This window comes from Vulpes vulpes, chromosome 8, assembly GCF_048418805.1.
Source record: "Vulpes vulpes isolate BD-2025 chromosome 8, VulVul3, whole genome shotgun sequence".
Classification (NCBI taxonomy): domain Eukaryota; kingdom Metazoa; phylum Chordata; class Mammalia; order Carnivora; family Canidae; genus Vulpes; species Vulpes vulpes.
The window spans coordinates 57,406,582-57,423,862 of record NC_132787.1 but is presented as its reverse complement, the minus strand read 5'-3'; the positions used below and the strand labels follow the sequence as shown (position 1 = coordinate 57,423,862).

The 17,281-nt window shown below is 48.3% G+C and overlaps 1 protein-coding gene across 1 annotated transcript in view; it reads left to right on the top strand.

Annotated features, from left to right (window-relative positions):
- Window positions 1-5,244, top strand: part of PTGFRN (prostaglandin F2 receptor inhibitor) — a 77,491-nt gene extending 72,247 nt beyond the window's left edge. Inside the window, exons 8-9 of the mRNA XM_072766783.1 lie at window positions 3,155-3,460; window positions 4,945-5,244. Of these exons, the coding sequence (XP_072622884.1) occupies window positions 3,155-3,460; window positions 4,945-5,111 (473 nt within the window). The 3' untranslated portion in view covers window positions 5,112-5,244. The remainder of the gene's footprint in view (window positions 1-3,154; window positions 3,461-4,944) is intronic.
- Window positions 5,245-17,281: the final 12,037 nt, after the last annotated feature.

The window sequence follows — 17,281 nt, the reverse complement described above, 5'->3', positions numbered from 1 at the left end:
GAAGCAGGTTCGCCTTCTGTAGTAAGGGCAGGTCATAAGCAAAGCGTGGAGGGCCTGCAGTGGAACCGGAGTGGACAGCATGAGCAGGGGCCTGGGCAGAGCTTGTGTTGAGGGGAGGCCAAGCTGGCTACCAGCTGAGATCCAGCTCCTCCAGGACCTCTGGTCGAGGGTGCAGGTGGTAACCAGTTCAGGGTCAGCAGTTGTTTTCTGGAAAGGGCCCTGGGAGGAAGTATTTTTGGCCTTGTGGGCCAGATGGTCTCTGCAGCAACTACTCAGCTCTGTCGCAGTAGTGTAAAAGCAGCCGTATACAGCATATGAGCAAATGGGCTCCACCCTGTTCCAGGGAAGCTTTGCTTACAAAAACAGGTGGTGGGCTGGATTTGGCCTGTGGGCTGTAGGCCACTGACCCCTGGACTAGCTCACTGATACCAAATTGGCTCTCACAGGGAACCTGGACCTGGTTGAGCTGCAGAGGTAGGAAAAAGAAGTATTGGCAGAAGATGGAAGAAAAGGAAAAGAATCCATCCAGTTGGTTGGCTGTGTTCTCAAGGGCACAGGGTGGGGAGCCTCAGTTCTGAGTAAGCCGAGGTGCAGAGGATCAGGGACACAGAGATGGATTCAGAAGGGAAAACGAAAGTGAAAGTGGAGAGGAAACGGGCAGGGATTACCGTCCAGAAGTCGTTACCATGTTTACAGTTGAAGCTCACGTAAGCTGTATACACAACTTATTTAAATGTTCTTTCTCAGAAAAAAAAAGAAAGAAAAAAGAAATGTTCTTTCTCAGCAAATTAATGGGTCAGCATGTGCGCCCTTCATGTAAAAGTCTTTTTCCTCCAGTGTAATTACAGAAGCTATAGGTGGCTGTTATCATGCGGATCACAGTTTTCCAGAACTTTGCACTGTTGGACTGTGTGGGTGGAAGATTCTGAGTAATTAAGCACACACTGTAATTTAGTATTTCCTCACTCATCTGATGGGCTGTGAAGGAATTTTCTTTTGGAAAGGACATACTGTCTGAGTGGGCCAAGCACCCAGGCACTTCTGTGCCAGGACGGGAGGGACAGGGCAGGTCAGTGTCTTAGGTCAGGTTCTTGAGATGCAAAGCCTGAGACCAGCGTGCAAGTGACTAATTAAGGGTGTGCTTCCAGGGAGCAAGGGAGTCAAGACAGAGCAGGGAAAGAAGCCAGGCAACGACGTGAATTCAGAACAAGTCTAACTATCCACCACCACCTGCCGGGAAGCTCTGGGGCGTGGGTGGTACCACAGAGTAAAGGGACTGGCCTTCTAGATCCCTGCCATTGGTGAGTCACCATGCATAGGCTGAATGCTATGGGAGCAAGGGTGTTTCTGAACCTTCAGGAGGCGGCTTCCATCAGCTGAAGCCTATCCTCCGGAAGAGGGTACAGGGGTGAGAATGTTAGCAGCCCACACCATCAGCAGCTGGCCAGGGCGGGCCCGAAGAGGCTCCGCTACAGGCAGTGAGGCCCTCCCTGTTAGCAGCATCCATTCCTAGACTGTGTATGTCGTAGTGTGGAGTCAGGACGTTCGTTGTGGGCAGGTCATGAGCACCTACTATGTGCCAGGCAGGTGCTATTCTAAATTTCATTGCATGAAATTGCAGTATTCGTTTTACAGCTGAGGAAACTGAGGCACGGAGCATTAAGTCACTCCTCCAGGCCACATGGCTAGCAAGTACCGGTGCTGGGAGTCTAGTGCTGTAGCCTGGCCCTGCAGGCTGTCCACAGCTCCATGAGGCACGGCCAGACTGGGGCTAGAATCTACTCCCAAGTAACTTTTTGCCTCCAGTAACAACCCAGCCCCTGCAGGTCACAACAGCACTGAGCTGGAGTTTTCGATGAGCATACAATCGGGGTCTAGGGACCCACTCTGCTCCGGCACCCTGAGGGTGGGAGGGCATTGACAGCACTCCCTCTGCCCCCGGGAAGCCAGGCTTCTTGGTCAGAGGTGACCCATAACACTGGCAACCATCAGATTTTCTGCTCAAGGGTCACAGTGGGCCCACAGGCAGGGAAAGAAGGTACTTTGAGCCTTAGAGTGGCGAGCCGTCATCCTGTAGGTGGGATCGAGGTTTGCATGGGCGCTTGACATTTCCAAGTGAGTTGGGAAGGAAACATCATTGTATAATTTTATAGAAAGTCTTGCTTTTCATTTTGTTTATGTTCCTTTTTAGTACATAAGCAGATATGATTTGCCTTCAGACAAAGGTTATTAGTATATTTTCATTAAATGAGTAGATGTTACTTTTTATTTAATGAAAATGGTGCTATTTAATGTTTATAAAGAAAGCCTTGTCAAGTGCATGGAAAATAAAAAGTGTTTGTGGCCATACAGTCCTTCCTGGCCTGCTGGGTGTGCCCCAGGCCTGCCACAGCTGGTATCACTAGAGACTTGCCAGAAGAAGCCAGGGGCTTATGACCTATACTCTTATCTTTACGTTCTGTGAGAATTACCACTTGTGCCAGAGTCATCTTTTTTTCCTGTGCCCACATTAATTTATTCGAGGCCCTGAGAACCTTAATTTTGCAGAGTGCTTTGAGATTCAGCAGCGTCCTCTCTGGGACTGTTCACCTGTTTTCCAGTTTCTCAGCAGGACATGTCTTTCCTGTTGTTTTGGACTTCACATCTGTAGGGGAAAAACCACAGCAAACATTGAAACCTAACCTCCCTATAACTCTCGATTTTGTATGGTTTCCCTTGAGGTACCCTTTGTCCTAGACTATGTTAGCGTCCTCCTGGTCTTGGGCTCTTCTGCTTGAAACATCAGAGGGCCCTGCTTTAGGAGGCAGAGCCTGCAGTGTTGCCGCCTGCCAGCTCTATGTTCCGTGTCCCCTGCGGGGGATGGTTTTGGGCATTCCATGTGCTGGGTGGTGGCGGCGGCACAGTTGAGAGGGTGGACTGTGGAGCTGCACTCCCTGGGTGAAGCTGTGTGCACTGCTCCTGGCCCTGTGACCTCGAATAAGGTAGGGCAGGGCACGTGGTAGTACCTTCATTTTGGGGTTGGGAGGAATCCGAGAGATTAAGGCATGGGGGGCAGCGCTGGCCCCTGGGGAGGTGCATGCGTGTTAGCCATAGGTGGGATTTCTGCCCGTTGCGCTGACCCAGGCTTTCGGCTTGGTCTGCAATCAATCCGCAGATGACATGGCCTTTGACGTGTCCTGGTTTGCCGTGCACTCCTTCGGTCTGGACAAGGCTCCTGTCCTCCTATCATCCCTGGATCGGAAAGGCATCGTGACCACAGCCGAGAGAGACTGGAAGAGTGAGCTCAGCCTGGAGCGTGTGAGCGTGTTAGAATTCTTACTGCAGGTGCATGGCTCTGAGGACCAGGACTTTGGCAACTACTACTGCTCTGTGACTCCGTGGGTAAAGTCCCCGACAGGCTCCTGGCAGAAGGAGGCAGAGATCTACTCCAAGCCCATCTTCGTGACTGTGAAGATGGATGGTAAGAATGACATGCTGTTTGAGTGTCTGTGCCATGCTGCTACTGATGGATTCAGGTTGCTACCATTTGAGGAATGTGCCACAGCACAGCCTACTCGCTCTAGACCTGGCCTGGGCCTGTACCCAGAAGGAGCGCAAACAGGCCTCCCCCGGTATGGTGTCCAGCGCTGGAGCCACCACCAGGGAATGATTCTCAAGACTCCCTGGAAAGATTTTTGATGCTTTCTGCAAATCCTGTGCAAACCCATGTTCCTTGGTATGGGGTCAGCATGGACTGCTAGGCAGAGGCAGAGAATGTCATCAAGAGAATGGGCTCTGGTCCCCCCGGAGAGCAGTGAGTGGGCTCCTGCCACTCCCGCCCCGCTCTTGGTTTTGCTTCTTGAGAAGGGAGGCTACACCTGGTGTCATTAGCATGGAGGGGGATCTTTCAGGAACCTGGGGATAGGAATGGGGCTCTCTGCTTTGTTAGCTCACACTGACCACCAGAGTCATTCTAACTAGGTGCTCAGAGGGTCCCCTCCCCACCTGCCTGTTCCCCAAGCATCCCAGAGCGGGGGCAGTTGTTCCTTGGCTAATGAGAAACATGTCTTCTCTGCAAAAAGCTTCAGAATAAATGAGAATAGGGAGATTCCATGGAGAGAATAAAAGCCCCAGCACCTCTGAGGATCAGGAGAGCCTTTGAGTGTGTTTCCCTGTTGAGATGTCAGTTTGGAGGAGACTGGAATGGGAACCCAGCTTGTCCACAGATGACTTAGCCTTTGTGATCCTTTGTTTCCTCTCTCATGCAGTGGGGTAACAGTCTCTCATAGGGCTGTTTTGAAAGGTGAGCCACATTAAGTGTCAGGCACCAGCCAGCATGCCAGCCACCACCCAAGGAGAGCTGGTGCTTCTGGGAGAAGGGATTTGGGATTTGAATGTGTGCGATCTGTGTAGTGTTTGTGCATTCCTGACACTTCGTCATTTATACCCTATTTGCATCTTAGAAATTCCTTGCTTGAAGTAGCTCCATATGAAAACCCAGATTTCCCATACAAGGGAGCGATTATTCACTTTGCTAGATAATTTACTACAGTGTTACTTAAAATAGCTCCCCTCAACACACTTCAGTTATTTGATGCACAGAATTGATTTATGAACAGTTTTTTTTTTTAAGGATGCATCTGCTGTCGAACGCACCGTGCCCTTATACTGACTTTTAAAGATCCATCTCCTGCCAAAACCCTAAAAAGCAAGCCGACACTCGCAGACATCAAATGAAATCCTTTTTCCTTTTTTTTTTTTTTTGTTTTCTCCCCCACGGATCGGGGTCAGGTGTCATCTGCTCACTTTGTGGACGGCTCAGAGGGCTCCTGTCTCTAGCACCGTACTAGGTGCTAGATACAGCCTGAGCCCGAGCTGCCCCCTGGGGGAGACAAGATGGGGTGGGGAGGTGACAAGTGGGCTTCCCGAGGCCTAACCTGGCATCCCTCTGTTGCTCCCTCCCAGTGCTGAACGCCTTCAAGTACCCGCTGCTGATCGGCGTGGGCCTGTCCACTGTCATCGGGCTCCTGTCCTGCCTCATCGGGTACTGCAGCTCCCACTGGTGCTGCAAGAAGGAGGTGCAGGAGACGAGGCGTGAGCGCCGCCGGCTCATGTCCATGGAGATGGACTAGGACCACAGCGGGGGGAGCGGCCACCGAGGCGGCACAGGAGCGGCATGGGCGGGAAGAGGACAGCAAGCTTTTCATGCGAAGTGTGTGACACTAAAACCCAGTCCTCTCTAATCTCAGGTGGGACCTGGCGCTCTCTCTCCTCTGCATGTCCAGTCCTGAGCGCGGACACGTTTACCAGCACATGGCTCTTCTTCCCACGGCACTTTCTGGTAGAACAATCACGTGTGTGTCTTCCCAGCTGCGGCTTTTTAATGGTTACCCTTTGTCTAATTTTTTTCTCCTACCGGTTTATAGATCTCTGACCTGTGTGCGTTAGTATGTTTGGTTTTGAGGGGTTGCGGGGAGGGAGGATGATGGCTCTCAGAGTTCTTGGTCTTGGGGAGGTGGGGAGAGCGGAGCTGCCTGTTGGGAGTGCCGCCGGCTGCAACCCCCTGGCCTGCATAGACCTGTGCTGAAGGCTAAACTGGTGGCTTTGACCACCCTACCCATCCCCGTATTTTCAGGGGTTTAGACCACATTTGAAATCTAAACTTGCAGTATCTAACTTCTTACTGAGCCCAAAGGCTTTTTTTCTTTCTTTCTTTCTTTCTCTTTTTTTTTTTTTTTTGCTACTTTGCCCCCTTTCCATTTCTTTTATATTTGCTTTTATGTGAGTGTGCTGACATGGCCCTGGAATCTAGAATTTGGCTCTCCACCAAGCACCTTATCTTGCCACCTTAGCCTTAAGAATGAACATGAATATGAAGAAAAATACACCGCCTTCTCTGTCCAGGGCAGTAAAGAGGGCCTCAGGGAGGAGGAGACTGGGGACAAGGGAAGGAGTGGGCCCTCCCTCCAGTGGTGCTGAGGTCATGGGGCCCCAGGGAAAGCAGACACAAGGGGGTCCTAGGAGCTAAATGTCCGTAGTTCACGTGAGCTGCAGAGAGGCTGTGGCTCCCAGGGATGGCATCTGGAGGACAAAGCCACCTCGTCCCCATCCCTTGCCCTCGGTGGGTGGCAGAGGCTTTGGCCACCGGGGGACTGGCGGCGGCACCTGCAGACGCCCCACGTCCTTCACGGGCTGCGCGGGCTCCGTCACCTGAAGGTGTGCTGCTGCTTGCGAGACTGCCTGACTTCACAGACTCAGAAATTGCCTGGATGAAGACCATGCATTTTCCATGACCTTTTCAGCCCTTCAGGTCTTTGTAAGATCCCCTGCAGGGGGTTAGTGAGAAAGGGTATGCTTTGTGGTATGTTTGCTTTCCTGTTAGGAACACGAAGGAAACCAGCAATTTACCTGCCGTGTGAACAGCCTACAAAGTAGATCTGAGAGCAATCCATTCTGCCCAATTGCTCATACCCGGAGTAGGACGCGGACCAAAAGAGATCCTCTGCTCCCCAAGGCATGTGCCCCTGCATAGCACTGGCCTTTCGGAAGCATCCCAGTGGGGTTTTCTGAGGCTCACTGGTGACTCATGCCCTGCATTGCAATCCTCTGCGCTTTTATCCCGGCTCTGACGGATCTAACACTGCTCTGTCTTCCGAAGGGAAAAAAGATTCATTTGTTTTGAGCAATAAAGTCATACAAAATGATGGCCATTCATGTGCGGCTCTTTGTCATAATGGGCCGGACGAGCCACACTCCCCCACCCCTGGCTCGCCATCGTCCCCTCCACCTCCCTTGCTTGTGCTGCCCGCTTGTCACCGAGTCTCCCCCCACACACACTCAATCTCTGTGCCCCGGGGAGGGGCAGATTGCCACCCAGCTTCCCCTTTGTGTCCCACCCACCTAGGGGGACCACTTGTGGTAGACACTGCACTAACAGTAGCAGCACAGATGCGCTTCAGGCCCCATGTCTGCCCCACCAGCGCGTGGGTGACCAGAGGAAGACGAGGAGGCCTGGAGGACACTAGATTTGGGTCTTTCCTACCAGTCCTTTCTTATCCATGCTGTTTCAGAGGAGGTGGGTCACAGGTGATTATATATACAGAAGGAAACTGAGAACATATATATAGGTGCTATGTTAGTGACACCAGTGCCCTTTGAACCCACACAGTTAATCGCTTTTTAATGAAAATTCAGGATTGTCGTAGTGTGTGCAGGCCCTTCTTGGTAAGAGGAGAGGGTACTTAGCTGTGGGTGTGACCAGGTGGCCCTGGGTATGACATAAAACCATGGATGGATCACACCGGATAGTAAGAAGAGTAACGTGTGCTCACATGCTGTACCTTCTCCTTTCAAACTGCCACTGTAGCTCAAGACTAGGGAGGTTCAGGCACTGACCCCGACCCCAGCCTCTGATCATTGGGCCAAATTCCAAGTCGCCTTGGGCCTTGTATGGAGGAGGAAGAAATCCCAGGGTCTTGTACCAGGGACCACAGGGACCACAATCCTCCCAGAGACCAAAACTGGCCTGGGATGTGTGTCCTTTGAAAAGTGTGAGATGCACTCTTTTGCTGTACCAAATAGGGCTCCCCACAAAGTGCTCTTCCGGGAGGGGTTCCCGCCAGAAGCACTGGTATGAATGGAAGAAGCAGCTAGCCACAGTTCACACAGATGAAATTGCACTTCTTAGTGAAAAAGAAACTTTATAAAAAGTTTGGGTTTTTTTTTTTCCTAATTATAAAAATATCCCCAGAAAGAGCCTGAGCAATGTTCAGACAGAAGCCTCGAAATTACTTTAAATTGTTTACTTTGTAATGTTTACATGCATACACTTTTCACTTTTTAAAAAAAAAAAAATGCAAACTCTGACTTTTTAACAACTTTTCAGATTTTTCATGGGACGGTGGAACTCTGACTCACCAACTGGATTTACATCTTAATTTAGAAATGTATTTATTTGTGTGTTTCCCTCCCTACCCATGTGGTTTTCCCCTAAGATCCTGGCAAAGGATGCCCCCTCCTGCCCAGACCCTTGTCTGTTTTCCCCGGTGGCTCTTGCTTCTTGCTTTGCAGACTGCCTGCAGCCATGATTTTGTCACTGACATCTGTGAGCCAAAGACTGAGCCTTTTTTGGCAGGAATATTAAGCAATACTACACAACTTGCTACTTTCAGAGAACTTTTTTTTTTTAGCTTCACCGATGACAACAGAGGAAGAAGGGGACTAGGATTTTGGGTAAGTTCTCCTCTGTTGTTTGACCAAATTCTCAGTGATAAATAATTGTGCGCAGATCACTAGGAGAAAAAAGTTTGACTTTGTCTTTCTTAGCGTGGCACATAAGGATCTGCCGATTTCACATAGGCAGAGAAAGGGTCTTGTGTATTTTTGTCCATCTCTGATGTTATATGAACTAATTGTATTGTTTTATACTGTGACCACAAATATTATGCAATGCACCATTTGTTTTTTATTTCATTAAAGGAAGTTTAATTTAAATTGAAGTTGTGTGAGCAACTTGATCTTGGTCTCTGTACCCTTTCATTTCCTCTGCATGAGGGACTGCAGCTGAATTCCAGGTGCATCTCTAGCACCTTCCAGTCTCTCTGAATACTGTGATAGTGCTGGATATTTTCACTAAAGACAAAAGAAGTGGATTTAGCAGGATCAGTACCGGGTCCCCGCCAAGTGGAAAGCGGAGGCCAGGGTCCTGTTGCCTAGCAGGGCTTCCTGGTTCTTTGGTGAATATTCTCATGACCTTATGGGTCCCTCGTTGTGAAAGGGGGAAGCTAGGTGTTGTTCCTCTCTGTGGATGAGGAAACAAACATGAGGTTCTATGACCCTATAGTGACTGGAACACAGTGGCTCTTCTGACTCATGACCCTGTCTGAAGCCAAACAGGTCCAGAGAGTACCAGCTCCTGTGATAGAAAAGCAGTGTTCCTCCCCCAGCTGCTGGCTTCCGGAGAAGCCCAGATGGACAGGAGGGAACAGTGAGAGCCCCAATTCCCTGCTGGTCTCCCTTCTCCACCCCCCACCAGCAGCACCCTGTCCCCCGGCACCGCCACTCTGCCCCCTGTGAACCCCGGCTTGTGCCCCGGGCAGGGAGCATCTGTCACTGTGAGGTCTTCAGGGGCCAGGTCTGTGTCCTGTTTATTCACCTTGCCTGGAGGTTGGCGATTCTGGACACAGAGAAGGTGCATGCAGTTTAGAAATGCACAGTGAATGCTCTCCTGTGGGCACAGCCCATCGCCGCGAGCTTCTGGATGAACTGGAAGGATTCTGCTCACTTCAGAATGTGACAGAGCTGCTGGGTTTGAGCAGGCCTCCGCCGACTACTGAAACTGTCCCTCCTCAGTTTATGTGAAAAACAAGTCAGAAATTTGCTTGCACACCTACTGGGTGCCCAGGCATTGTGCTGGTTAGTGCAGGGACCTTGCCACTCACTTGTTTCTGCAGGCTGTGGCACATACTGTTCGCTTGCCTGGAAACCTCTCCTACCTGCCTGGCTTGTACCTTTGTTTCAGGGCCCAGGAAGCATTTTTGTTTTGCCCTTCTAGGCTGGGGAAGGTCCCCTGACAAATGCTCTGGAAGCCTGAAAGCCTGAAAGCCTGAAAGCCTGAAAGCATGAGATCGGGGACCATTCACTGCTCTGTACCCCCTGCCCCAGGGGGCTAATTATGGCAATAGCTAGCACTGGGATTATTACAATGTGCCATGCCCCAGGTTCAGTGCCTCAAGTCATCCCAAGGTGACTACAGCAGAAGCTCTCTTAACTGCTCTCCATGTAACTGGGTCTTCCAGAAAGAAGCTACTCATTTCCTCTGGCCCACCGACCAGTGTGTGTGGCACCCTGTTTTTTAAGACACGGGTTTTGTCATTATTTGGTAATAACGGGGACAGCGGAACAAGAGATGACTGCCATTGAAATGATAGTGCATTGTCCCAAATCCCAAGAGGAGGGGGCGTGCCCTGCCACAGTCTGGGAGGCCACACCAGAAAGGCAAGAGCCCATCAGAAGGCAGAGGGAGGGAGAAGCCTGGACAGCAGCCTCTAAGGTGGTTTTCACGGGAAGGAACAGGCAAGTCATGGTCCACAGGCTTCAGGATGATTCTTTGGATAATTCCAGTGGGCTCTGGGGTACAGGAGCTGTCCCTAGTCACCTGGTCCTGGGGTGAGTAGGGCAGGGGACAGTGGTCCTGAGTGTGAGCACCGATGGAGAAGGTGGCAGGGACGTGGGGCCTGGATTGGTGGCTCTGTGCGTGGAAGGCATGCTCACAGTGAATCAGTCCCTCCCTCTAGGAAGTGGCTGGCTCCGGCAGGGGCAGTCTTCAGGATCCATGAGGCCGTACCGTAGCAAAGCCTTAAAAGACAGGAAAGAACATGATCAATACACTGGCCTCACAGGGCTTGTAGACTGCTCAGGCACCGGAGCCCCACCTATTGAGGGGCGTTCTCCTGAGTGTGCCATCTGATCTGTGTGTTCGCCACCAGTACCACTTCCTGTGATTTCATAAATTTGGGCCATGGTATGTAAACCAATGAAATGTGAATGCCAAGGAAGGAGGTGTCAGGATTATGAGGTGATGATGCCTGGGCATTTTTCCGGGCGACAGTGCTGCTCACACCCAGAATTTAGACACTTAGCTAAGGACTTGAGTTTAGGAATCCTGCCATAAGTTCCTGCTTTGCTTTTCCCTGGGTACCATTTACAGTAACCACTTGGGGTCAAGCCCTAGAAAAGTTTGTGACCTCTACCCCAGGCTCCTTAAAGGTAATAGGTGCTTGCCACTCTGCTCTCTGTCTCCTGCTCACTTGTGACCTGGTGTGGAGGGCTACCCTTACCCCAGCTCATTGCCCTCACCCCTGCTGAGGGGATGTGTGAGTAATAAGTCTCTTTTAGACGAGGTATGATAGGTCTGGTTTATGCAGGGAAGGGACAGGAAGCTCCAGACAGCAGATTCCTTACCTAAAGGAAAGAGTTTGGATTTGATCTAGACATTTCTGGGGAGCCACTGAAACATTTGAATCAGGAGAATGAATGGCTGCGTTGACATGTTCAGTCACTCTGGGCTTATGTCCAGAGATTGGTGAGCAAGTCTGTTGGTTGAGGTGCGAATACGCTGTGTAAGATCCATAGGAATCTTTCTCCAGTTCTTGACTACACCTGACATTTTCTGTGAGTTGATTAACAGCTCTAATTATCTCAGATGATGGAGTTCCTCCTGTTACAGCTCCCATTTTGAGAGATAAGGAGATTAGAACTGACATTAATTTGCCCAAATGAAGCAAGATTTGAACCCAGACCTTTCTTACTCCAAAGTCTGTACATTAGTGCCCCCCCCCCCTACCTGCAGAGGACCCCAGAGGAGGCCTGAAACCCCGGATAGGACCAGACCCTATATTTACTATGTTTTTTTCCTATATGTTCCTATGCAGTTTTAACTTCTAAAAATTAGACACAGTAAGAGGTTAACAATGATAACTAATAAAATAAAACAATTTAAACAATATGCAATAATAAAATTAGCAAAGCTTCTCTCTCTCTCTCTCATTATCTTACTGTCCTGCACTCACCCTTCCTGTGATGACGTGAGATGGTACCATGCCTACGCAATGAGGTGAAGCACTGTGAATGCTGTTAACATCGTGACTTAGCATTAGGCTACTTTTGACCTCATGATGACATGACAGGAGGATCACCTACTTCCAGAAGGCTATGGTTGACTGCACAAAAGTGAAGCTGTGGGGAAGGGGAGACCACTGTACATGCTCTAAATCAGTACACCAGCCACAGTGCCTGTACATTTTAGGCATTCAGCAAGTATTTGTTGAATAGATAGAAAGATGAGTAAGCACTGGACCCCATCATTATGAAATTTATGGTCTTGAAGGAGAGGGAGGCACATAAATAATTCATGTTATCACATAAAAATTATACAATTTGCAAGCCTAGATTTTAAATTCCTTAAATAAATAGGCGTTTACCAGGGAGGGAGGGGGCAAGGCTCTAAGCAGAGGGGATAGCATTTGCACAGTTAAGGTTGGAAATGATGGTAAAACACAGCAAAAGTACAAGTGGTTCCATGTCTAAAGGGTGAGGTGGTGGGAGAGTTTGCCAGAGCCATCTCATAAAGGTTGAGTCAATAAGTTTGGACTTGATCTAGGAATTACTGGGGAGCCACTGAAACATTTGAATCAAGAGAATGCATGGCTGTGTTGACATGTTAGATCATCCCGGTAGCAGGAAGCAGGGTGTGCAGGCAAGGCCGGAAGAGGAATTTAACCACGTTAGGCCAGCAGAAGAATCGAGGCCCTCAGTAGTAACAGCAAAAGGTAGGATGAGTCCATAGAAGATTTGAGGAAGAACTGATGGGACTTTATAAGTGGATGTGGAGTGTGGAGGTCAAGCATGGGTCTGGGTGGTCATTGGTGTATCCCACCACGATGGACACCACCAATGAAAGAGAAGACAAGGATGTCAGCATCGGACTCCAGTTTGCATTTCCCGGAGGACTTTCAAGTGCAGATGCTCTACACCCACTAGGTGGTTAGTCTGGCACTTAAGGGAGAAGGTGGGGTTGTAGTATATCTGTGATTGTCAGCATACAGGTGGGGCATGAGAGCAGCATGAAGAGCAAAGGGCTGATGAGAGCCCAGGAGAAGACCAGAGGTCAGTGATGGGCTGAGAGGAGGATCCAATAAGAAGGGTCCCAGGTTGCTGAGGGGAGATCCTGGACAGAGTGCAATCAGAGGAGGAGGGAAAGAGTTCTAAGCAGGTTTGCCAGTGGGTGCACATACCTGGTGCCACAAAAGACCAAGCGGAGGGAAGAACTGAGCAGTGTCTACTATTGTGACATCTGGGGGGATGTTTGTGTGCAGCCAAGCCAGGTTGCAGTGGGCTGAAGTGACAGTGAGTTAGGAAATCAAACAGAACACAGGACACTGGGAAACCACCAGAAATTTGAAGAGAGGAGCAAAGACAAGGTAGTTGGGAACTAGGGTAAAAATGTGGCCATTTAGTAGGGTGGGAGGCACCTGAGCTTCTCTATGGGCATCTGTATCTAAGGGAATAGGAGGAACCCAGGACCCAGGCAAAGCCAGCCTCCTGTCTCTCCTCCTCCCTTTTTCCTTTCCTTGGGGCTTAATCTCTACCTGCAACGTGGGGCTTGAACTCAAAACCCTGAGATCAAGAGTCACATGCTCTACCAACTGAGTCAGCCAGGTGCCCCCCACTCCTTTTTTTAAAAATCAGAGCTGGCTCTCACTTAATCCCTGATAGGAAATTTAAGGACTAGCCCTTGCCAAGGGAGTAGCTAAGCAGATGGCCTAGGAATCCCTTACTTTCTATTGCTTTTTCTCTTCTGCTACCACCCCCTATTTCCCCATCTTCTGCCCCCAAGCCCGCCCCCACCCAACACCCTGGCTTTTGCCTCTGCCCACAGAAGCCCAGTTCAGGCTTTTCCCCGCAGATAGGAGGTGCCATGCACCTTGAAAAGCTCTTCAGCCTAGATTAATTGGCAGCTTCCAGTGGAACCGGGCAAGTTGGAAGAGACCTAGGTATCATTCTCCAGCTTGGGGCCAGGTCGCAGCTGGGCCTGCTCAGGACTGGTTTCTTCCTCTGTTTCACGAGGGCGTTGACTGAGGTCACTGTGATCCCTTCCTGTGGGGTCACTACATGATGTTCCAAGAATGTAGGTCAGTCCCCGGGTTTCTTATATCTTGGCCAGTTTAACACTTGCCAAGGTGAGGGTGGAGTGACCCTCAATTTAACCTGAATTGTAAGAGCTCAAACAGAATCATGAGTAGCTTCCTGCTGATCCCTTGGGGTTTTTCTTTTCCATCCTCCAGTCACACACACTATCCCACACACATTCTGCCTTCTGAAATCATGAATGGCAAGCTAGAAGATACAATGGAAAGAGTATGATCATCTCACACCTGTTAGAATGACTAAACCAACAACACAAGAAACAACAGATGTTGGTGAAGATGTGGAGAAAGGGGAACCCTCTTGCACTGTTGGTGGGAATGCAAACTGGTGCAGTTGCTGTGGAGAACAGTATAGAGGTTTCTCAAAAAGGTTGCAAAAACAGAATTTGCAACACAGTCTAGTAATTCTACTACTGGGCATTTACCCCAAGAATATAAAAACACTAGTTCAAAACGATCTATGCACTCCTGTTTATTGCAGCATTATTTACAATAGCCAGATTATGGAAGCAGCCCAAGTGCCCATCTATCCATCGGCAGATGAATGGATACACACACACACACACACACACACACACACACACACACACCACGGAATATTACTCAGCCATAAAGAAAAGTCTTGCCATTTGCAACAGCATGGATGGCTTTAGAGGGTATAATGCTCAGCAAAATAAATCAGAGGAAGACAAATACCATAAGATTGCACTTGTGTGGAATTTAAGAAACAAAATAAAGGAGGGAAAAGAGACAAACCAAGAAACAGATCCTTAATTCTAGAGAACACACTGATGGTCACCAAAGGGGAGGTGGTTGGGGGGTTGGATTAAATAGGTGATGATGGAGATTAAGGAGTGCACTTGTCATGGTAAGCACTGGGTGATGTATAGAATTACTGAATTGCTGTATTATATACCTGAAATTAATATTAACACTTGTATGTTAACTATACTGGAATTTAAAATTAAAACAAAACAAAAAACACTGAGCCAAGAGGAAGAAGGCAGCCATTTCCTAGCCATACCACCTTGGCCAGGTCAGTTGATTCCTCTGAGCCTGTTTCCTCATCTGTAAAATGGGATTCGTAATACCTGTCACATGGTGATGTGAGCCCTTCTATAAAACCATGTATGTGAAAGTGTCTTGTATGGAGCCTGACAGGTAAAAAGTCCCTGATGAAATAGTTTGGGGCCTGCATGCTTCAGACAGGAGGCCACAGTACCCGAGATTTCTGTGATTTTGTGGAATATTTGTGCATGTCAAATCTGAAAACAACAACAACAACAACAACAACAACAACAACAACAAAAACCACTTCTTTTTATTAATCTTCCAGGAACTGGAACATAATTTTTTTTCGTTAGTACATTCCTGTGTTGCTTTGTCCGTTCCTGGCTCGCTCTCTCCATCTGACTCAGGAAGTGCGTTTTTACATTCTTTTCGCCTGATACAATTACAATGCAGTGATTCCCAAGGTAATAGAACAACACTCTCTCTCTGGCTCTGTTTTATCTTTCTTCTTTTTTCCCCCTTGACAACAGAAAGCTGCTTTTTTCCTTCCCTCCAGAAAAGAAGCGACATCACTCTGTCAATGTTAATTCTGCAGAAATGGAGCCACTAAAATAGAAAGAGGGGGAAAATTGGCAATAGCTAGAAATGAGAAGTTGTATAGCATTTATTTGGTTGAATGTATTTCAGGAATACTGATACTATGAATTATTGGCAATGATCATCCCCGTGGTCAATGCTCATTTCTAAAATAGTTCTCTTTTCAGTGCATGCAGCAGCAGATTGGCTTCATCGGTAGCTCTAGTCCTTTTTGCCCTGTAACTTTGCTGTTCCCCTCACTAAAAAGATGAGCCTGATAACCCATCTCTGCATTTGGACTTGGTCATGTGACTTGCTTTGATCTATGGGATGTTAGCACCATGATAAAAGTAGAAGCTTTAAAAAGTGCTGTTGTGTTTCTACTAGTTCTTTTGGACTCCTAACCTCATCATGAAAACCAGCTTGGGCTAGCCCATTAGAAGGGACAGCCAAGGCTGTTCTAGACCATCCAGCTGGGATAGGTGACTCACAAGTCTGTGAACAAAAATAGATGTTGACTGTTGCAAGCCATCAAAGTGTTGTGGTTTGTTCTACAGCAATAACTAACTGATATAGTGTATTTGCCTAAAATTTCAGTGCTTGGGGATGACCCATGCTTTCTCCAACTGAAATGATGGACAAATTACTGTAGTTCAAGCCCCACTGATATTATAGTCAACAGCCTGGAAAGGTCATTTGAAATCCCCATTCAAGATAAACTACCCTTTAATTGTTCCCTGAATATAACCTGTGCATCCCTGCCTTTGTATCTTTGTACGTTGCATTTCTCCCTCCTGGAATATCCTTCCCTCCCTCCTCTGCCTATTTGAATCATACCAGATCCCCCAAACACCTACTTGAAACCAGCTTTTTCTGAATGACCTATGGCTGCTCTCTGCCTACAGAAGCCTCTTCGGCCTATTAACTATTAGGATATTTTTTCTCTGAGCCACAAATTGGATACTCAACATACACTGCCTTATTTGGTTACTCTTTCTTCCTTTCTTCTTCCTCTCCGCCGCCCCCCCCCCCATCTTTCTCCCTTCCTTCCTTCCTTTCTCTTTCTGTTTCTCTAACAAATACATACACATTCACACACCATGTGATAAAGCACATATGGAAAAATGTTAAAAATTGTTTGAATATAGGTATAGGTTTGTGGTGGTTTTAAAATACCTCCATGGATTCTTGACAGTCCTTTCAAAAAGCATAGCCTTGGGGCACCTGGGTGGCTCAGATGATTGAGCATCTGCTTTTGGCTTGGGTCATGATCTCCAGTCCTGAGATCGAGCCCCATGTCAGGTTCTGGGTCCAGTGGGGAGTCTGCTTCTCCTTCTCCCTCTGCCTCTCCTGCTCATGCTTGCTTGCTCTCTGTACCTCTCTGTCTCAATAAATAAACTCTTTAAAAACAAAACAAAAAGCACAGCCTGATTTCCTTCCTCTTGAGTGTGAGCTGGACTTAGTGATTCATTTTTAACAAATAGAATAGGGTGGAAATGATAGTGTGTAGACTAGACCACAGAAGGCACTGCATCTTCCATCTTGGTCTCTGTCTCTTGGATCACTCAATCTGGGGGAAGCCAGCTGCCATGTTTTGAGGACACTCAAGTGTTGCTGTGGAGAGGCCCCCGTTGTTAGGAGCTCATGCCAACTGACTCCTGTTTCTTATCTGTGGTTGTATATTAAGCTAGATTCAAGTTTCTGGAGAGACTGACTCATCTTCCATTTCTCTTATCCCCAAGCCTTGCATTGTACCTTGAAAAGGGAAGTTAGAGAGCTTTTCACTAAAGACATTAATATTCATAGTTTGACTGACCTTGGAGGGCTAATTGTTAGGTATCATCACTAATAAATAAATCCAGAGGGGAAGAAAGTTAGAAGTTAGAGGCTTCCAGACCTGAATGTATTGAAGGTTACCCTACTCTACTATAATGGCCACTGGGAAAATAAGCCCTGTGTTAAGATTGGCCTGATGTCCCATTCCCAGATCAGCTATGCTCTCTCCCTCC